This window comes from Salvia miltiorrhiza, chromosome 1, assembly GCF_028751815.1.
Source record: "Salvia miltiorrhiza cultivar Shanhuang (shh) chromosome 1, IMPLAD_Smil_shh, whole genome shotgun sequence".
In the NCBI taxonomy this organism is placed as follows: Eukaryota; Viridiplantae; Streptophyta; class Magnoliopsida; order Lamiales; family Lamiaceae; genus Salvia; species Salvia miltiorrhiza.
Genome location: NC_080387.1, coordinates 66,779,004 through 66,800,585, shown reverse-complemented (window position 1 = coordinate 66,800,585; position 21,582 = coordinate 66,779,004). Strand labels below are relative to the sequence as shown.

Sequence of the window (21,582 nt, the reverse complement as noted above, 5' to 3'; positions counted from 1 at the left end):
ACTAATATCATTATTAATAGTTCATAATTTACTTTAACTCGAGGATTGACTCAAATTCAATATTAAAAATTTATTAATTAGAAATGAAAATAAGACAAAAATAACACAAACTTAACAAACTAATAGAACAAATAACTGTAAATTGTTAAACAATTAACGTGGATATTATAATTATTAAAATATTGTATTATATTTTTTTTGTATATATATATAGTAAAAAAAATAAAAAAAATTGAGGGTACAGTTGTACCCCCTTGCACCCATGTAGATCCGCCCCTGATATTAGGGCATGTTCTATTGAGTTGTAAATTTATCATGGAAAAATAAGAAAAAAGAAAAGATTGATACACATTTTAGTGGTTCCCACTATTTTTATCTCATATTTTTTAGTGGAAAAATATAATATGAAAATATTATGAAGATGAAGAAAACATATCGCTATTCTCTTACAAATTAAAATGAGTATTTTTCATTATTAACACAAAATTAAATATACAAATTTATTTCCTCTTATAGCCCAAACTAATTATCCAATAATAATATAAAACTAAATATTTAAAAATACCTAAAAAAATTTATCATCTTTACGCGCTCATAATTATATATCTTCTAATCTAATTCTTATATCTTTAGGCTTTATTTTGCAACTTTTAGAAAGAAAAAAAAAAAAAAAACATGAATGCATTTGTGAACATTTCGTCAGCTAGAAAAATGAATCCAAACATATAATGCAATTGTAACACTATTGGACAATAGGACTAAAAATACTCTTAAGTCATCTCCAATCTTTTACGCCAAACTCAAACCTCTAAAAACACTTTCTATATATTTAATTTTTATTTACTTTTTCTATTTTTTAATTATGTCTATATATTTTATTTTCTCTAATTATATTTTATATCATGTAACATTTATGTTGTTAATGTTATTATAATCATATACTATTTGCTAAATTTTCTAATATATAATGTAATTTAAGAAAGCTAAAATTTACAATTTTAGTTAATTTCGGCCCAATTTCTTTTGGTAATAGTCCATTCTTCATTTTTAAAATAAGCCCATGAAATGAGCCCAAACCCTTCTATCTTCTTCTCCACTCACGCTGCCACGCACAGCACAAACTGCTCAATGCTCTCTCTCTCGGACTCTCGTTCAGCAATCGTCACAGCCGCTGCCGCGCACACCATCCTCTCCCTAGCCTCTCGCCCTCTGTTTTCCTTCATTTATCTCCTTCCCTCCTTCACGAATTCCGGCGAGATCCGCCATTTAACGTGGTGCTCTGCTGCACTTCTGTTGCAACAGCACGGCGAGGCCGCCGACTCTGTTTCTCCCCACTGATTTCGCCACTTCGCATTCTTTGGCCGGACATCAATTCAAGTTGTTTTTTAGCGTGACAACAAAGTTCTCATTTTTTTAATTTTCTACTTCGATTAAGACGAGAGAAAAAAAAGATTCAAGAAAAGGAAAAGGAGGTTTTTATGCAAGGAAATTTCCCTTATATTTATTTTTTATGGTGAAGACATTGAGTTAATTTTGTTGGTTTGATTGCTGAAATCCATATTTATGTGTAAAATTGTTGTTGAAAATTGAAATAACATCTAAAATTTTGAAATTGTTGTTGAAATCATGCTTATTTAGATAACGCCTGAAATTTTGAAGAAAAAATTGTCAAAATTTTTACCGGCAAAATATTAAAGTTAGAAAACTGTGTTTTCATATAAAAATATAGATGAATATATTGTACGGGTCACTAATATAGATTAATATATAGTGATTCTGAATAGAACCTCCTAAAATTCACGCATTCTAACTTACATTTCAGGCCACCTTCATGCAAGCAAACTTGTAAAATCACCCAATGCGTTTCCATCATCAAAACTCTGCAACTCGCATTTATTGTATGGTAAAGTTCTTCCATAGTTTCGTGTCGGAGGTGCGGATGGCGTGTTGTCGGAGGCCGCAGAAATACTGCGTTCGCCTCTAAGCTTGAAGGTATTCATCAAATTTTCCGGTGTTATTTCATATATTTTCTCGATCATACGTGACTATGATTTGTATTTTCATGTATAAATGACTTGTTGGATCTCGGTTTGTGTGTGTACGTGAATTTTCCGATATTCTGTGACAGTAGGAAGAATGCGGCCTTTTTCATTCTAACTGGAGCGAGGATTCTTTTGAGACCATAAAACTGGGATTTACTGTCTTAATTCGAAGTATATTCGACTCTGTTTCCCTTTGTGTAACTCCAAATTATCAGATTACTGCAAGAAACAAAGTCTTGATTGTTGAATTGATGCAGGCTTTGAAGCTATCCAATACTCGTATGGGTTTGAGTGCTAATACATTTATTTAATAATTGTTTGGTATGTATGGGGAAATACTTACTGAAATTACATTGCACTAATGCTTTCATCAACTTTTGTTATAATTGTGAATAACTAATTGTCTTGCATCCACTGACATTCAATAACAACATCTTTCTTGGGGCTTATCTTTATATACATGATTCCCTTTTTTCCTTTTTTGTGGCTAGATACACGCTTTAGTGTGTGCGTTAGAGCAAGAATACTCACACTGTGTTATGTTTTTCAGAAATATCATATGCTGTATTAAGTGTTCGTTTTCCCTCATTTGTTAGTGTTGTACGTGGTGATATTCTGCCAAGTTTTTTAGAAGGTAATGGATGGGAAGGACATCCAATCAGATCTTCATGCCCTTAAAAGACTCTATGGGCTTCTCAAAAACGATGGAGACGAAGCTTCGGACTCCGGCTCTGATTCGGTATTGCTATTTTGCTTATTGAAGTGATTCTGGTCATGTTATCTCTAATTTCAGATTATCACCAGTTTTGGAATGAAAATGTGATACACATGTTTACAATCTTTATATCTTTTTGCCTGAGGATAGTCTTTTTTCTATTTCTTTTTTTTTTTCCTGGTAATAGTAAGCCAGTTTGAAGTGAACTTCAAACCACAGGAACTGTTAATAATCTTATTTCGAAGCTCTAAAAATATTTTACTAGTTTTTTGCACTTATTTCCTATATGATCTTTCTATTTTATCCAGGAAGCAATATTTAATTTAGTTTCTTTGTCATAATAATCATGTGGAGGTTCTTATAACGAACTCAACATGGTACATACAATGTTAATCGCCAGTTATTTTCTCTATGGGAATTGAGAACCATAAGAACACATCTAACCTATTTGAACTGAAGAATCGTATGAATAAGTTGTTTCACTTGTGGACTGAGAGCCTGTGGATGTAAGAATCTCTAGGCTATTTGTGACTCTGCACATTGTCAAGGGCTCATCTCTTACTTGATGGTTGTAGATGAGATTGTATGCATTAACTACAAACTAGTGAACTCATTTTCTTGTTATGTTCTTGCATTGCATGCTTGTTTATTTATTTGTTTTCGACTTGCTATGCAAATATTTTGCCATATATCAAATAAAATTCTGGTGGCAAACAGACTACACATTTATGTGAACACAACATAATTTTAGTTCATAATGAACTCTCAAGTCTTTTCTGTCACTAAATCGATGTGGTGATCTTCCTTATATTATCGTCCACCGATAGTTTTATTTTATGTATATCTAAGGGTACTCATCATAAAGCATGTTCATTAGGTTTTGTATGTTTGAGCTTGTTTTTCTTTTCCTTAAGTCTGTTTTCGTAATTTGGGTTTACTACAACCCCTGCCAATCAATAGTTCCATTCAGGAAAAATTTCCATGTGTATGGTGGCCTGACTATCTTTTGTCATTCGGACAGCTAGATGCGCACGCTCGGATTTTCTTAAAGAATCTTTTGGATGTGGAGACTAAAAGAGTACTCAAGACACATTCAGAAGTATGTATGCTTGGTGTTTCTTTTGTTGAGGTTCAATGCAAGATCCGTGTTCAGATTATCCCTTTTAACATATCTAAGCAGTTCTCTGATTAATCGCTACAGGTCATTGCAGGTCAAGCCGAAACATCGGGGGCACTTTCTCCTGCTCGGCTTCAGCAACTAGATGAGGTAGCCTCCGAGGAACGACCTACAACACGTTCAAGATTGTCAATAGCCGTGGAAGGTGATCAAAGTTCAGATGGCCGACTCACTCCTGAATGGAGTCAAGCAGGTGGTGCCATGGAACAATCAATTCATAGAGTGCCTTCAATTGGACAGAAACGCTGCAGGGTTTGTCAAAGGAACACTGTCAAACAACTTGGATCCAGAGGGGAGACACATTTTCACCAAGTGGTTCGGAACTCAAACACATATGCTGATCACCAGTATCGGCAGAACAGTGTAAGGAATCGTGAGAAGGAAATTGGATGGTTATCAAGTAACATGTCAGATGATTCAAAGTGTGAGAAGCGGAGGCAGAGACCGTCTGACTTGAACGTAATTGGAGGTGCAGACATTTCATCTGATAGAATGGCAACTGACATCTCAGAAATTTGTCATTCTAATATGGAAACCATCGGTAAACCTGGGGAACCTGACTGCTTATCTCAAGAAGCTTCCAAAGCGATCCAGCAGATTGAATTATGTATGTCAGCATTGCGTATGGGAGAAGATCGCTTGCACTTGTTTGAGATGACTTCTTCTACTCAGCAGCAGCATCGTGTTCCAGAAACTGAGTCAGCCGTGCAGACAGAATACGATGCAGCTCCAAGCGTTGGTACAAGCTTAGGTGAAAATCTGATGACCAGAAATAATTTGTTGTGTGAAATTTCAGGCCAAAGGGTTATGGATGATTTCGTCTATCCAGTGCATCAAGTGCCTAGAACGACCGCAGAAGCAGGAAACCAACCACATTTGTCCTCGAGTCAAAGATATAAGGAGAGTCAGCCAACTAAGGCTGTGTTGAAGCAATCAACAAATAATATCATCCAGAGTGAACCTCTTTCCCACGCTGGTGTCGTAGACATGTCAGAAGAGGCGACCGGCAGATGCAGGTTTCCAACAGAGAAAGTAAACAAGATTTATGTTCAGAATCTGAATGCCATTGTGGAGAAAATTGAGCCAGGGAACTGGATAGTGAGTTCCAACAGTTATATGCCTAGCGGCGTTGCACTAATTCCAAATCAGACATCCTATATTACCCCCTGTTGGCCAACCACTTCTTCTGCTTCTAACATTGAGAGTCCTTATCAAAGCCGGACTGTGGTGGAGGAAGCAGAAAGCAAGCCATCATCCAGCTTCACGAATCCAAAAAACCACCCACCTGTCGCAAATAAGAAAGCGATTCACCTTTTAGCAAGCTCAGGCTTCCATGAAAACCAGTCGGATGCACGGGATAAGGACACGCACCAGACAACTGGAGGAAGGACTTCTTTGCAGAATCTAGAATCAGACGGTACAGCTACTGACTCGTACTCCAGCTGGAGCAGTCAGCAAACAAGCAGTGTTGATAGCAATAGTGAAGATGATTCGGTGACAGATGGGGGTAGAGAGCATCAGTATGTAACTTCGAGTAAAAGCAGTGGAAGTTGGGATACCCCTCTGTCTCATGGAAGTGGGAGCCAGAACAGCCGTTATAGGAGCTACAGCGACGAAGAGGTTTACTCCTCATCTAGCGGAGAGGGAGCTCGTGAAGTAACTGCCAGTAGCAGCAGTAGGAACGAGGAGTATTCATCGTATGAACAACCAACCCGAAGTCATGCAAGGCCCATGCACTCCACATCGAAGAAATCAGGCCCCAGCAGGGTCGAGAAAGCTTATGGCGTGAACCTCAAAAAGCAATCTGGGATACTGAAGAGGCTGAAAGATAGGCTGGCAGTAGTCTTCCACCACCACCACCACCACCACCATCACCACCACCACCACCATAATCGTGGTGATCATACTAATGATGAGACAAATAAGAGCCGTAGCTCGTCCTTGGACAAGCACAAAGAGAAAGCCATAAGTCCTAAAAGACAAGATGAGGCATATGGAGGAGCAAAGGCTGTGGAAAAGTTTGGAAAATCCAAGGTTGGTGAGAAGAGGCAGCAGAGCCATTTCCATGGGCTGATGGGAGGTCTGGTGAGGCACGTGCGACACTCAAAGCAGTTGAAACGGGCTAGTGAGCATGGGCAGAAGAAGAGGACAGTGAAGAAGTCTCACTGGTGGCAGCTGCTGCAACAGCATCAACGGTCCAAGTTGCCTGCGAAAGCTCTTTTGAAGCTTGGACCAGGTAAGAAGAAAGCCCGCTTAAAAGCTCTCCCAAAAGTTCAATGATGCCGCATTTAGCTACTACAAAACCAGATTATGTGATCATAGTTATGTACTTATGAGTTACAGCCAAATGTATGATAGATATATCTAGGCCCATAGATTTGTAAATCCTGACTTGTTGGCTAGTTATATTTGTTGCCCTTTTTCATTTTTGGATTATTTGCGCGATAAGAGTAAGAGATGGGGAAGGTGGAGTTATCCATCTTTGCATTCAAAACCCAACTGATATATGCAGGGTATTTTAGTACTAATTACTATAGAAAGAACTTTTAAGATCAATATTTAAAAAGATTAAAGAAATAAAGGATTGAGGTGACCGTGATTAACTTTTGATTTCTTTTAACATACTGATGATTTAAACATTATTATGATTTTATTAAAAAAAATCGTTTCTTTGGATGGATGTCAATTGCTACTATCCAGTTATTGAGGGCTTAGCCCTCAAGTTTAGTTTACAGATGCACAACGAATATTCTGTCCAACATCCATGCTGAGAGAGAGAGAGAGAGGGGTCATAACTCATAAGCGTCTAAATCGATTTTCTTAAAGAAACCATACAAGATAGAATCGTAGCATAGCATACGACCCTAATTGAAATGCAAAAATATAATGGAAGTATTTATTTGTCGTTGTCTGACTTCAACTTGAACCACCCAACAAAACAGCGACTCTAAGTCACAAATTCCAACTCAATGTGATCATTTTTTTTTTATCATTATTACTCCCTTCGTCCCATTTCAAATGTCTCATTTTCTATTTTGGATTGTTCCACTCCAAATGTCTCATTCCTTTTTTTTTGGCAATACACTCTCTCTTTATACTTGATATTTAAATAATTTTCATCAACCCACTTTATCTACTTTATATCCATTTATCTACTTTTTATACATTTCTTAATTTTCGTGTCCAAAAGAAAGGAGACATTTGAAGTGGGACGGTGGAAATATTTGAGATACTATTAAAATGAAGCAGTTGAATTATAGGCTAACCAAACACATCCCAACCAATCCCGTCACTCCTCAGCACTCCATCAATATTCAATAATGGCGCTAACCCCGCTAGAGCTCCGGCCGTTGGGCAATACGGGGCTTAAGCTTAGCTGCGTCGGCTTCGGCGCCTCGCCTCTCGGTAATGTTTTCGGACACGTATCTGAAGCCGACGCCATCGCCACCGTCCGCCAAGCTTTTACCCTCGGAATCAACTTTTTCGATACATCACCGTAATGCACACTTCTTCCCAATTTAGGATTTTTCTTTCTTTTTCCTTTTCAGCTATCGCTTTTGCTTCACCAACACTGTTGTACCTTAAAATTCTGTTTTTCCGCCTCTTGCCTTCAGAAAGTTATTGTTTCTATGTTTCCTTTTTCTTTTTCGTTTTATTTCTTGTGGCAACTTTAATTGACTGTTAACTAATTTATGTTTGTTGTGTTAATTAGTTTTCTTGACATTTCAGATTTGTGGATGCAGTAGCTGATTTTAATTTGAGTACTAGTCGGATGTTCAAATATCTTCCTGAATTTGGTGAATTGAATTTGGATTTTTAGGTATTATGGAGGAACATTATCTGAAAAGATGTTGGGGAAAGCATTGAAGGCTTTGGGAGTACCTAGAAATGAGTACATTGTGTCTACAAAATGTGGAAGGTACAAAGAAGGTTTCGATTTTAGTGCTGAAAGAGTGACGAGGAGCATTGATGAGAGCCTGGAGAGATTGCAGCTTGATTATGTAGATATCCTGCAATGTCATGATATAGAATTTGGCTCACTTGATCAGGTTCTATTTTGTTTTTTATCTCCGTATGCTTAAGATTAATTGCTTGAGGTGATATTGTTTGGATCTTGTAGAACTGGGTTTTTGCTATTATGTTCTGTTTCTCAATGACAGCCTGCATCATATCCATAAATTATGTCCTTAGTCAAATAAGGTTTCTTATCTGATTGCATGACGTGGTCTACTTTCAAACTCTCACAATGAAGTCCGAGAAATGTCTCTTGAAAGCTGTGTTATCTTATACTTTCTGTAAAATTAAATCTGGCATTTTGACGTGAGGTTATGACAATACACCTTCTGATCTCATTGTATTGAAGTTCACCTATCTGTTGATTTAAAAGTTTTGAGTTGGTTTTCTATGTGCAGATTGTGACTGAGACCATTCCTGCACTTCATAAATTGAAGGAAGCAGGAAAGGTTAAATTCATTGGTATAACGGGGCTTCCATTGGGAATTTTCACTTATGTTCTGGATAGAGTTCCACCTGGAACAGTTGATGTGGTCCTATCATATTGTCACTACGGTGTAAACGACTCCACTTTGGAGGACCTCATCCCTTACTTGAAGAGCAAGGGTGTAGGTATAATAAGTGCTTCTCCACTTGCTATGGGACTTCTTACTGAAAGTGGCCCTCCAGAATGGCACCCTGCTTCCGTGGAACTCAAGGTGATTCTGCCTTCTTTAGGCTCCGTGCAATTCTTGGGCTTCCAAATTAATTATGATTTTAGTAGATAATGCTTTCAAAATAATACTTTGTTTTCATTCTCATACCATACTTCGAACTAAAAGCTTGTACTTTGCACCCGAAAAAGGGAAAGGTACTCTTGAATCTTGTGCGGCTTTGTGTGCAAGGATTTTTTTTTTTGACTAATATGTTAAAATCACTGATTCTTAGTTAAAAATCAATCTATTTAATGCTGCTTATACCAGTTCTGCAATTAAGCTTCTGAATATTTTCCTCTCAGGCTGCATGTCAAGATGCTGCTGCTTATTGTAAAGAGAAAGGAAAGAATATATCTAAACTGTCTTTGCAATACAGCTTATCAAATAAAGATATTTCTACTATCTTGGTTGGGATGAATTCAGTCAAACAGGTAAATGTTACTCCATTTTCACCGGCCACTAAATGTTTCGTCCATGACTTGACGCCTAGTCTCTTGTATATTTCAATTGTTGTTCTACCTATTTTCCTGTACAATCCACATTAGACACATTATTGATATATTTAGAAGATTCTATAGAAGTCTCTGATTAGATGGGCCTGTAGCTTTATTAGACAAATGGTTGAATAGAAAGTAGTATCCCAATCTCCGTTCTCTTGACTTTTACTGTAGTGCTCATTCTTTCGTTTCTTTTTCATATTGATATAGTTGAGTTGTCTTTGATGCCTCAATATAACTTCTTAAAAGACTGTTTAGAGAGACTTATGAAAGTATTAAATTAAAAAGACATGTATCTTTATCGGATAATTGGTAAAATGCTTAGCTCCTGAGTGGGACCTATGTGGAACTTGTTGGGGATTTTTTACAACACTGCCTCAACGTACACCCGACCTAGATAATCTCACAACACTGGCTCCACTGCCGGAAAGATCTTGATAATGACTATCACACATTATAGTGGGCATTTTACGTATAATACCTTGTAAAAATAAATTACATGGAGGAGTAGATCTATAGTGAATAACATGATGTTTATGTCAGGTTGATGAAAATGTAGCAGCTGCAATAGAAGTTGCAACATTTGGGAAGGATGAGAAAGCCCTATCAGAGATTGAAGGAATTCTGAAGCCTGTGAAAAATCAGACATGGCCTAGTGGCATTCAGCAGAGTTGATCATTGTTATCATCCATAAACTGCTGAAATCCCTTTCCATTTTATTCGTCTATTATTCATTGGTTGTAAGTATGTACCGTTTTTAATTCTATTTATGTAATGTTAAAACGGTTGCTGCGTGTAACATTCATGATACATACAATTTGTTGTGTGAATTGCTAGCACAGTACCAAAACATGTATCCGTTTCTAAATCATTGATATATCAAGCAATCTGCATAAAGGAGAGATTCTCTTCCTTCACCACTACATCTTGTTCATAAACATCAACCCTTGTAATTTTATTGCACTAGAACAGGGGCCAATTCAATTCAACTCAATTCAAATACTCAAAAGTTACAGACAAAACTGAAGGACACAGAAAAAATAAATTTATTGCATAACACTTTATGGCATTTGGCCTGACAATTATAGACCTGGATACATGCAAAATTGAACATTAAATTTACAGGGATATGATATGATAACTGTACATCAACCAATTGTGGAGTTGTTCTTCCCCTTAAAGGCGAAACCAGAGAGAAGACTCGACAGGAAACTGCTATCATCTTTCTTAGTGGAATGGCTCAAGTTGCTTATCAGAGACCAATGTGTGTCGAAGTCTGGCTCATAACCCTTCTGCTGCATAACACTCAAGAGCTCCGACGTCTTGCTAATGTTCTTTTCTGACCGGTATCTATCAATCACGCAGTTGAATGTCTCACGGTATGGAGTTTCACCTAACCGGATCATGGATTTAAGCAGATCATCTGCTTCTTCTACTCGACCACCTGCACTCACTCTACGAATAAGAGTGTCCCAAGTAATCATACTCGGTTTCAACTTCCTATACAACATCTCCTTATGAAAATCCAGAGCTTCATCCAACTTCTGGCCATTGCACAAACCTTGAATCACACAGTCGTAGCTGCTGCCCTCCGGAGGGCTTCCTTTCTGCAACATGATGTTCAAAAGATCAACTGCTTTATCCAGACGACCGTGCTGAGAAAATTGTTTGATCAAATGATCATACTTGATGTGGTTTGGTATCAGATCTTTTAACGCCATTCTGTCAAGAAACCCTACTGCTTCATGGATTCTACCCTTACCGAGAAGCTCCTCAACAATGTCATTCTGAATCACCGAACCATGAATCCAACCTCTTAATTCCATTTCTCGACTCAAATTCAAGGCTACCTCAAGCTCTCCATCGTGGCAGAGGGAACTGATAACTCCTCGTAGTGTACGATTACTTGGCTTCAGATCTTTCCTCGTCATAGCTGTCAGGTAGTGAAGAGAATCTGATACATTTTTACACAGCAGGAGTCCTCGAATGACAAAATTGAAAGTAACATCATCAAACTGTAGTCCTTTGTTTTGAAGAGCACCAATCACGGTATCCAGTTTCTTCTGCTTCGATGAAATGTGAAATATCAGAATATTATATAGCACGAGCTCTGGGATGTGAGTTACTCGAAGCATAAGCTCTTTCAAACTTAGTGCAAGCGAGAACATTCCGTTTCTGCATGTGAGGCGTACCATGTTGCTGTAACTACAAGTAGAGATACTCAAGTCCTTTCTTATCATAACCCCGAGTGTCTCTCTAACTTTCTTCAAGTTATTTCCTTCACAATAGCCTGCAATCAAAGAGTTATACATCTCAGCATCTGGAACTAAGCCCTTTCCTAGTACTTCTGTGAATAGACGAGCTGCTTCTCCAAACCTTCCCGACTTGCAGAGCCCATTCATGAGAGCAGAGTGGAAAGGAAGTTGCGCAGAAGACTGATTCCTCAAGCACATATTTTTCAGTTCAATGGCATTCTCATACTTCGTCCTGCACAAGTGAGAGATTAAGTGAATGGATGCCTCCATGGGTGGAGGCAAGCCCTTAGAAATCATAGTATGAAGAACCTTGTAGGCTTCTGTGAACCTTTTCTCCCGACAAAACCCACTCATAATACGGCTATAAGGTATGTCGTAAGAAAAGGTGGCTAGTTTTGAAAACTCGTCTATCAAAACACAAGCCGTGCTAGTGAATCCTTGACGACAAAGCTCTTCAAGTAATGAGTCAAAAATATCCAAAATATCACAAGAGCTGACTAAGAGCATGGCTTCAAATAACTCTAGTGCCTCATTTAACAACTTGTTCTTGCACAGATAACGCAGAATAGCCTTTCCATCCTTCACTTCAGGCGACCAATTAGATTTACGTGCAAGCTTCAAGTAGAAGTGGAGGCTCGTCAAGTCACCTTTTTTGCACGCATCAACCAACAAAGCAGAGTACGTACCATTATCAATTTTGTAACCCCTCCGTGCCATACCATCAAAAATCGTCCTTGCCCTAAAAGTGAATCCCCTTTTGCTGTTAGTCTGAACGAGCATATTTAAAGTGCTTCCATCGAGCTGATAAGTTGATTTGGACATGGTCTCCAAATGATGGTTTATGACCTTGACACCAAAGGGAGCTCTACAAAGGTAACAAAATAATGAAGACAAGGTGGGCAAAGATATTTCTTGCCCCCATCGTGACATTTCATCCACCACTATGAGAATATCTTTTGTATCTGGACTGTGTGATTTCTCCATTATATAGGAGTTGAAATCTGGCACCATGGCATCATCAAGAACTTGAGTAATTGCCCTCTCATACTCATCCAGATCCGTGTGTAAATAAAGTCCATTACCAAGTTTGTCAAAGAACTCCGTTTTAGTAAATCCTTTGTCATTGTCCCTTTTAATCTTCACACTCAATGGACTGATCCCCAAGAGCTCGAATCCTTTGGCTAGTGGATCTTCGGTTGCTGAGAGTTTCACCAAGTTATAGTCCGACATCTCACAAACTATGGCCTTCACTTCGTCAAATTGTCTAGCTTCACAGAATCCAGCCAAGAGTACTTTGTAGGTAGACAAATCGGGAGTAACTCCCATATCTTTCATTTCAAAAAGTACGTCTCGAGCATGCACCCACATACCCTCCTTAAACATCCCATTTAAGAGAGCATTATAAGAATATACATGCGGCTTGAGACCTCTTGACACAAGATTTGACATATAAATGAAAGCATTCTTCAATTTCCCCTCACGGCAACTGGATCCGATCAAGATACCTATTGATATTTCATCAGGGCGAAAACCAAGTTCTTCCAAATCCTGCAAGAATATGCTGGCTTCCTCAACACCAAAGCTTCTGCATACTGAAAAGAGAATCTTGTTTCCATGTATAGCATCTGGCACAACCTTAAAGTCAGCGAAAAAACTCAACAGATCATCGTAATCCTTCTTATCACAATACCCTCTAACAATTGCATTTACGACTAAATTACTTGGTTTCATTCCAAAACTTGTGACCTTCCTAAACAGATCTCTAGCTTCCTGCACTCTCCCATCCACACAAAGCAGACGAATTACGTTTTCATGAATCCATTTCTCCTCTACACTCCCTCCTAGTCCCACATTGATCATATCCTCATAAACATGATACATCAACTGTGCTGCATCAACTTCAATCAAATACCTAAGCAGGGCTTGATAACTTGCCCCCGACGGCACTAAACCTAGGCCCCTCATTCTCTCATAAACCAACACAGCCCTGTCCAATTCAAATTTCCCCACGTACCCTTTAATCAAATCACCGAAAACTTCCTCACAATCCAACAGAAATCGTTGGCATTCCCTCCTTGACAACAAAGTTTCAACCTCCCGATAAAACCCGGACTGCACGAGCATCGAAGCCATAATCTTACACGAACGAGGGAAATGTTCGAACTCTCTAGATTGATTGCTGGCCCACTTGAAAATTTCGCACAAAGATTCAACCTTTTTAACCTCAACCTCAGATTTCTCAATTCTACATTCAAAACCCACCAGCATTTCAAGAACATCTTCAGGTTTTAATACGGAAACTCTCCAAAATCGACGCACTATCTTAGGGGATATGTCAGAGAGTCTGAAAATGTAATCTTGAAGTAAAAGAGTGTTAGATTTATCACCTTTATTTGAAGCCCTAACGTCTGAACACTTTGATATCACAGATTTTGCGATTCCAGAGAAACTTTGTGAAGATAAGTCGTTGTGGGCGAGATTATTTACAACCGAAGCCTCAGTGGAAAAATGGGTTTTACATTGATGAGTGAGAAGTGGTGGAATCCATCTGCGAGAAGGCTGTCTGGAAAGGATTTGTGAGAAAACATACATTGATGAAAACGTAGCAGCTGCAGTACAAGTTGCAACATTTGGGAAGGATGAGAAAGCTCTTTGCTCAAAAAAAAAAAAAAGAGAGAGAGAGAGAGAGAGAGAGGAAGCTCTGAAGAATCAGACTTGGTTTTCTAGTGAATTAATTTTGCAGAGTTATTAGCAAATCTAGGCTGAATTTTTTAGATGAATTAGAAATTTGATTTGGCAATCTTTTGCGGACATGTAGAACGTTTCATATTTCGATTTCGATATGACTAAACTCAATGATAGCTTGATGCAAAATTCAATGATCTAATCGAACGAAACAAGAGTTGAAGAATTCAATTAGACATGATACCAAGTTTGAAGACCCAAATAAAGTTCAAAAGCCGTATCTGTGTTTCATTCTCTTTAAAAATACTGGTAAAATTTTAATTTTGAAGGAACAGAAATTGAGGAAGAATTTTATGTGTTGCTAACACAATACCAATACACATATCCTTGTCCAAATCATCATTGATGGATATTACAATATAGAGATCTTCCAACTCCTAGAACAATCATTATAATTAGTTGAGAAACTCATTTAGTCATTTGTATTCACATCAACTAGTTTTTTTTTTGTTTTTTTCATCTGTAGTATTGCGTTATACAAGAGAGGATATTAACAACCAGTTACATTAGTCTATTATGTAACAACAATCCTGAATCCAGGGGCTTCTGTATCATATATACTATCTGGCCACCCGCTGCAAAGGAGGCCAAGCAATCTCGTCGTCGTCTGTGTAGCCATGTACTACGAAATCCGAGCAATTCTTCCAACACCCATGATTATAAGGATTCCGGAAGCGTCCATCTGGCCCTCGAAGATACCCATAACGTATTGCATTCGCCACTTCGTTTGTGGTGATATTTCGAGCAATCTGTATAGAGAAAAGGATGAGAGCCTCTTCTTTTACCACCATCAGCAAATGCATCTCATGTCAACAAGAAGACCTAAAGATTAATTTACTTTTAAAAGGAAAAGGATTAGATGGATCTTCATAGGGTGTGCTGATCACTTACCGGAATTGGATGTTTTGCAGGCAAATTACAGATCATCTAGCTTGAAAGAAATCGAACTTTTAAAGGCAATCATGCTTCTAAACATCCATTAAAAAGAATTCAAAGATATGAAATGAAGAAGAGAAACTGAAGGCTTAGTTCAAGGGGCATCCAACTGTATATGACCGACATGTTATGCCTTCTGTTCTAATTACTACAGCACATTTTCTCTTGGGGAAAAATAACTTACATATAATGTTGAGCAAACTGGTAGCAGTGCAGAGGCATGAAAATTATGGATAGTCTACAGGATGAACGGGTAGGATCATAGTATCGAGAAAAAGAATATTGCCATTTTTTAGGTAAACTCTCGACTCTTGAAACATAGAACAACCAGTCATTAGAAATGTCCAGCTACTCCTAGAAATAAAATGAATTATGATTTATGAAAATCTAAGACAATAAATAAAACCTTCACCTGGGTAGCCTGCATTGACAATAAAGTTGCCGAAGCAATAAAGATAGCAGCGTCCATAACCAGGAAAGCAATGAGACCGGGATAATTAAATAACACGAAATGGGTCCAGGATTCACCAGTTGGCACGGGTAGTACAGATGTCCAAATTCCTGTTACATAACATAACAGATCATTTTAGATGAACTTCTACAGTTCATTCAACTCATTAACATCTTTAGAAATACTGTTCCAAATTTAGCAAATCAATTCCTAATTTTCCCCCAAATAAGCACGAGAAGAATTCCGCGGTTAGTCAAGATGGTCAGGGTATCAACATGAAAATACTCAGCCCAAGGTGTAAGCGATAGATTTTAGACATTAACATGAAGAAAATCTTTGTATTTTATATATAAAAAAAGTCATGGCCAAACATCAAATGGCTACGAAGGAGCACATTGATCAATGCAATAAGATGTGCATGAGGATGGAGAGTTTCGAATCTAAGCCATGGATCTGATATCCATTTGAGCTTGAACCTATTCAAACAAAAGTTTTATGAATCTGGCAATATTAATTTAAAATTAATAGATTTTAAGATTTTACAAGAAAACCAAATCATGAAAGGCCTTATTGATGCTCTAATGCTGAATTCAAATTTCACACAAAAAGGTTCAGAACATTTTAATATCAATTCTAGTTCAATAACTAACAGTTATATGATATGCATTTGCTCGAACATACTTTGTAAAGCAACTGCTGCACCAATTGTTGCTGTTATAGTTCCAAAGCAAAGAAAAACAACAAAGTCCCGCTTGTTCCTCTGCAAGTTCAAACAAGAAGTGCTAAGAATGAAAACATAGACCAAAAATAATAAAGAACCAGTCAAGAGAGATCCATGCATCTACAGAGGTTTGGAAATGGGGATAGATTGGTTTGAGCATATGTTGGCAACAAGGTCTTAACTGTTACACTGACGGAATGAAAAGTATTTGAATTAGATCCAACTTCTGTAAATAAGTAAACATAAAAAGGGCAAAAACGAACATCCAAAAGAATCTGGAAACAGAAGTTGCAAATTCATTATCCTTTTACTGACTTGTAAATAAAACTGAACTGTAAGTCTCCAAGTCAGAATACCAAACTGAATTGGGCAAGAAGCAAGTATGATACTCATATTTTAACCAGGATTATAAGTATTATTTAAAAGGCATGACAGATGTTCATTCAAATGTCTCAGGTGCCAGATCCAAGTCCATCTATTTAACACAAGAATCAGCTTCCAATATTTAAAAGTAGAAGATGCTGAATTAGTACACTACTTCTCTTTTTGGTAACCAAGAATATCCTTCCAAGCATGTACAGGCATGCATCAAACAAGAAGGTATAGAAGCTGTCTATAAAGGTATTTTTTACGTTAAACAAAGGAAACACAACAGCAGCCAGCATTTTATCCAGGATAGGTGCTGGCAAATACCAGATTAAAAGAATATTTCCAAAAGTACTATAAAATCAATCGAACCATGTGAAGGTTAAAATACACAGAAGAAAGAGTATAAATTATGGAGGACATCTTGACATCCGAGAGAAGCAAGGCAGCGAAGCTCAAAACTGGTCCACATATAATTGCATACAAAGAAGCCAAACAGCCCATTATTCAGAAATTTAGATATCATGTACCTTCCCCACACAATTCGAGATCCAAGGGCAGTGGTGGTCAAACTGCTCCACACAGCGTCTACATATGGCACAATGCTTAGAGCGCACCGGTCTTATTATCTAGAAGGCACATCCAATTAGACATAACCCAAATATCAGAACATTTAAGCCACTATTCATCAAAAGATCATTCCAAGATATCGGCAATTAACAGTCCATTCAGATTTCAAAATATGGTATTATAGAGGACCTTGCAGGTAGGGCAGAGTTGGGACCAATTTCCATTCCAATTACTATTCAAATCAATGCTCAATAAAGGATCCTGCATGATATAAACAGTCAAGTCAGTTCCAAAATAAAGTAACAAACATTATGACGAGGGCAGATTAATCTTCAAAATCATGCTGTAACCAACTTGTCAAATGGAGATCAGTACCTCAGCATCAGAATGGCTAGCAGTTCCAACTTTTATATAACCTGGATCTTTACTGCAGTAAAAATGTGAGGCATCATCACTAACTTCCAATCAAAAACTTTAGCTACAGGAACAAGGTTAGACTGTTTCAACAATCAACATACAAAATGAATATAAAAAGAAAGAAAGAAGTTTCAGTTAACTGAATTGAGACCCTATAATATTGTTCATAAACACTAAGGCCTGTAAGCTTATTACACTAGAACCATTTACTCTCATTCATAAATGTCATTACCTTGCATACTTATTTACACTAAAAGATTTAGGGTCCAGCACTCAAAGTGTATGCATAAAACTGCAGGGCAAATAAAAGTACAAGGATTCAAAGTTATAGAAAAACTGAAGCACTCAGAGTATGTACTTTCTAAATAAAAGTACAGCTGAGGAAATATTTTTCCTTTGCTTAACTTGAACTCAGCGCTTACGTTGGTGTTGATGCATATCAATACGGTATAACAGAAACAACCCTTCTTCCCCTAAAATATTTCTAGAAGCCCATTTGTGAATCATTTTTTCAATAATCTATGCATGACACAGGGTAAAAGTAACACTTCTCGTACTTTACAGTATCAACTCTTGTACTTATGGTATACAGTTATATATCATCATTATATGAATGTAGAAGCCTAACCTACTGCACCGAGCGAACATGATTAAAGAGCCAACAGCAAAAGACACACCCGTCCATCCCCAAAGTCCAACAATTGCAGTAACTTTTGTTAGATTAGGAGCTAGCACATAAAGAAAAATGATTAGCTTGGTAACTGAAACACTAAAATGGCTCTCAAAAAAGAAAACTGAAACACTACAAAGAAAAATACATGTCAACTTACCAAAAAGGACACAGGTAATGAACAGTATCACATTAACAACCACTAATGAGAAAAGAACTGGGGCATAACCAACTTTTCCATCTTGCGTAGAGCATATCCTGTGTTTCCAATCCTTGCTTCTTGCCCTCAATGCATTTGACTGCATCACATCAAATCATTCTATGTCATCCTGATGATGATGTGAAAGTCTTACAAGGAAAAATTAAAGAAGCTTCAGAAATATGGAGCAGAAATAAAGATATCACAACAAAAAGGGATTATGAACAGTATTTATTGCTGCTGATGAGGATACAGTTTCCTTGTCAGAGATCTATTCATCCAGAAACTCACCAAACATTCAGTTGGAAAACGTAGAAAATTGAAATAAAGCTAGCCAACCTTCAACATACCCCACCTGAACTGATTTCCACTACTCAGGAGTCAGGAGTCACGCCTAGCCTAGTCCAACAGAAATATCAATGGATTGATGACTTCTTGATCTTAACTCGGTCATCAATACCAATATGCTTGACCAAGTCAAAACAGTAGCTGCTACCAGAATTGGTCCAGAAATACTTAAATGCCAATAAAAACAACACCACATTCACAGAAACAACACTCAAGCTTATCACTCTACACAGCACAGGACAGCACATTCACATAACTATCAGAACAGCACAGAAGGCTAAACTCATTTGTAATGCTATCTCTGAAAAAAGACCATATGAACTTTTTCTACCTAATGATAACTCATTTTGTCTCCACAAGTAATGTGAAATGAAATTATTGCAACTACAAGTACCAATGGAGTTACATACAAGGAAAAGAGCGATATGCCGATGACCTTTATCAGAAGCAAGCTCCACAGGAGTTTTCCCCGCCTTATCTTTTACCATTAACTCCTCCTTAGAACCTGCATGTGCAAGCACACTGCATGCCTCAACATTTCCTCTCAATGCAGCCCAATGCAGAGGTGTACAGCCTAACCAAAAAAGTAATCAGCATCAACAAAATGTAAATCAAGCCAAAAACATGCTGGAATGAGTAACTTTACTATGTGAGTTATAAAGAGGCAAATGGTTCCAAGAGCATGAATCTTTTGGTGTCTCTGGATTACTTAGAAATGCACTCCTAAATGGCATCAAAATATATCCACAACTTTTTTAACAAGAAGTCTTGAATGTGGCTAAAATAAATAAGTTTTTATTTTTTTCCATGAAAAACAAATTTTTCTGTCTGGTCTTTTCATTTTCTCTTTTTCTTTCTCCAGAGATACAAAAACAAGCAAGCATTTGTTCCCCAAATAACCAAAAAAAGTTACAAGGCATCCATAGTTAAAGTGTTTTATACAACAAAGCAATATTGATTAGACACCTACCATGAGGGATGTCTTCCAAAAGTACATCTCATTTTGACATTTTACAAGCAGCATAAACAAGAAAAAATAAAGACAAAAGCAGCTTTCTCCCATTCCTATGTTGTATGGAGAAAAGGAATTAACTATCGTTAGCGTATCTGGAATCCTAAAATCCTGAACTACAAGGCTAAACCAAAAAAAGGGTGGTATCAATTGCATGTGCATATCAGAAAGAATAAGCAACAGAATGCCATAATCGACATTAGAAATGAACAGTGAAGTTTACCCAAGGATCATTCTATTTAGTTAATAGTAGTTATTACTTTATGATATTATCTGTTTCAGTTATATGTAGCTCAGAGCACCTTACAATACATTACATCCTACCTTCTTTATCCTGTCTTCCTTGGGAAGCATCTCTAAACAAAAGCAATCTAATAGTATCAGCAAACCCTTTAACGGCAGCCCTGTTCAAAAGAGAGCCAATAAGCAATAAAAGTAGTTGCAAACAAATTTTCAGAAAATAAATACTGTAACTACATAAGATAGTCAAAGGGGCATTTACACACCAGTGTAATGCGCTCCTTCCATGACTGTCTGGTGCATCAAAATCCGCGTGATACTTAGCTACGATATAATTGAGAAATGCTGTTTGGCCATACTGAGCAGCAACATGAACTGCCTGTTCTAAAAATATTTATTAGATTTGAACATAAAGTAACATACATGACTGAAACCAATTAATAAAATGTTGCCATTTTGTTTAACGATAGATTCTGAGACTGCAATCTAAATAGACCAAGACGATCACATAGCCACAGAACTTCTAAAACAAATCATAGACTAATTATGGCAAGTTTCTTCTTTCAATTTTATCTCATGATTAAGATACGCCAATTAAGAGAAAATCACTACTATTAACATCAAGTGAGAGCTCTCCGAGAGTAGGGAAAAATAAATACTCGATCTTCAGCATCATTCACACGCTTCTCCTTCTAGCATAACAATACGACGATACACAACTCCATAATCATCATCAATTCTCGAGCATCAGCAACATAACTTGCTAATTTTTATTTTTATTTCAAAATAAAATGCTGCATTACCCGATAACCATTCAAATCATCAGCCTCAACTCGCGCCCCATTCTGCAGCAAGACATCTGCAGCTGCAATCGATCCTCGAACTGCAGCCCAATGCAGTGCCGTCTGTCCCGTATTATCCTTTGCGTTCACTTCTCCACCTCTCTGGCAAACCCAAAATATCGCGTAAGATTCCCAATTCAGCGGAAAACGGAACACATTTTTAACCGGAAACAGCTCAATTCATGAAGAAAATACTTCAATAATATATTGACAAATGTCGGCAAAGTTGTTGAGGGCGGCCCACTGGAGGGGGTAGTAGCCGTTGCCGTCGGGATGGGAGACAGCAAAGCCGTCGTTTTCGACGAAGTTCCGCAGCTTCTCGAAGTCTCCATAGGCTGCGGCCGAGTAAACGTCGACGATATGGAGTTCGTTAGGGTTTCCATTGGCAGGCTTCTGTTCATTGGAACCCGAAACGATTTCGATTTCGATTTCAGACGACGCCATTTGAGACTGAAAGTAATTTCTGTGTTGTCTTTATATAAAAAATGAATGTAAATTGTGATTAAAAATATCGAAGTATTTTATGGAGGTTTAGGGTTTGAGAGTTGAAACAGCATCTGATTCAACTGTAGTGGGAGGGGGAAGGTGCCACTTTATTAATAACTTGCTCCATTTATTTATATTGTTTTGATATCATGAAATCATAGTCTTTTTGTAGAAATACTTTTGT

General features: G+C 37.5%; 4 protein-coding genes across 6 annotated transcripts; 2 read left to right on the top strand and 2 right to left on the bottom strand.

Annotated features, from left to right (window-relative positions):
- Positions 1 to 1,033: 1,033 nt before the first annotated feature.
- Positions 1,034 to 6,370, top strand: LOC131005206 (uncharacterized). Of its 2 annotated transcripts, none has more exons than XM_057932043.1 (5): positions 1,034 to 1,472; positions 1,823 to 1,992; positions 2,639 to 2,781; positions 3,779 to 3,856; positions 3,959 to 6,370. In XM_057932043.1, the coding sequence occupies exons 3-5, from the start codon at positions 2,680 to 2,682 to the stop codon at positions 6,212 to 6,214; spliced, it is 2,436 nt and encodes an 811-aa protein (XP_057788026.1). In that variant the 5' UTR covers positions 1,034 to 1,472; positions 1,823 to 1,992; positions 2,639 to 2,679; the 3' UTR covers positions 6,215 to 6,370. The 2 variants fall into 2 exon arrangements, with proteins under 2 accessions (XP_057788026.1, XP_057788025.1); XM_057932042.1 differs by having other exon boundaries at positions 1,034 to 1,480.
- Positions 6,371 to 6,885: 515 nt separating this feature from the next.
- LOC131005205 (L-galactose dehydrogenase) lies at positions 6,886 to 10,063 on the top strand. 2 transcript variants are annotated; one of them, XM_057932041.1, is made up of 6 exons: positions 6,886 to 6,990; positions 7,142 to 7,430; positions 7,755 to 7,983; positions 8,347 to 8,646; positions 8,946 to 9,074; positions 9,684 to 10,063. In XM_057932041.1, the coding sequence occupies exons 2-6, from the start codon at positions 7,255 to 7,257 to the stop codon at positions 9,813 to 9,815; spliced, it is 966 nt and encodes a 321-aa protein (XP_057788024.1). In that variant the 5' UTR covers positions 6,886 to 6,990; positions 7,142 to 7,254; the 3' UTR covers positions 9,816 to 10,063. The 2 variants fall into 2 exon arrangements, with proteins under 2 accessions (XP_057788024.1, XP_057788023.1); XM_057932040.1 differs by having other exon boundaries at positions 6,888 to 6,976.
- A 100-nt stretch (positions 10,064 to 10,163) lies between these two features.
- LOC131005203 (pentatricopeptide repeat-containing protein At5g15280, mitochondrial) lies at positions 10,164 to 13,987 on the bottom strand. The gene has a single exon (XM_057932038.1). It carries the CDS (start codon positions 13,985 to 13,987, stop codon positions 10,289 to 10,291), a length of 3,699 nt encoding a protein of 1,232 aa, XP_057788021.1. The 3' UTR covers positions 10,164 to 10,288.
- LOC131005204 (probable protein S-acyltransferase 23) lies at positions 10,164 to 21,545 on the bottom strand. The gene is made up of 14 exons (XM_057932039.1): positions 21,108 to 21,545; positions 20,874 to 21,014; positions 20,337 to 20,449; positions 20,155 to 20,234; positions 19,229 to 19,392; positions 18,432 to 18,570; positions 18,230 to 18,329; positions 17,560 to 17,611; positions 17,374 to 17,445; positions 17,145 to 17,243; positions 16,209 to 16,287; positions 15,489 to 15,637; positions 13,783 to 14,889; positions 10,164 to 11,627 (listed from the first exon to the last, which is right to left on the bottom strand). The coding sequence occupies exons 1-13, from the start codon at positions 21,354 to 21,356 to the stop codon at positions 14,701 to 14,703; spliced, it is 1,626 nt and encodes a 541-aa protein (XP_057788022.1). The 5' UTR covers positions 21,357 to 21,545; the 3' UTR covers positions 10,164 to 11,627; positions 13,783 to 14,700.
- Positions 21,546 to 21,582: the final 37 nt, after the last annotated feature.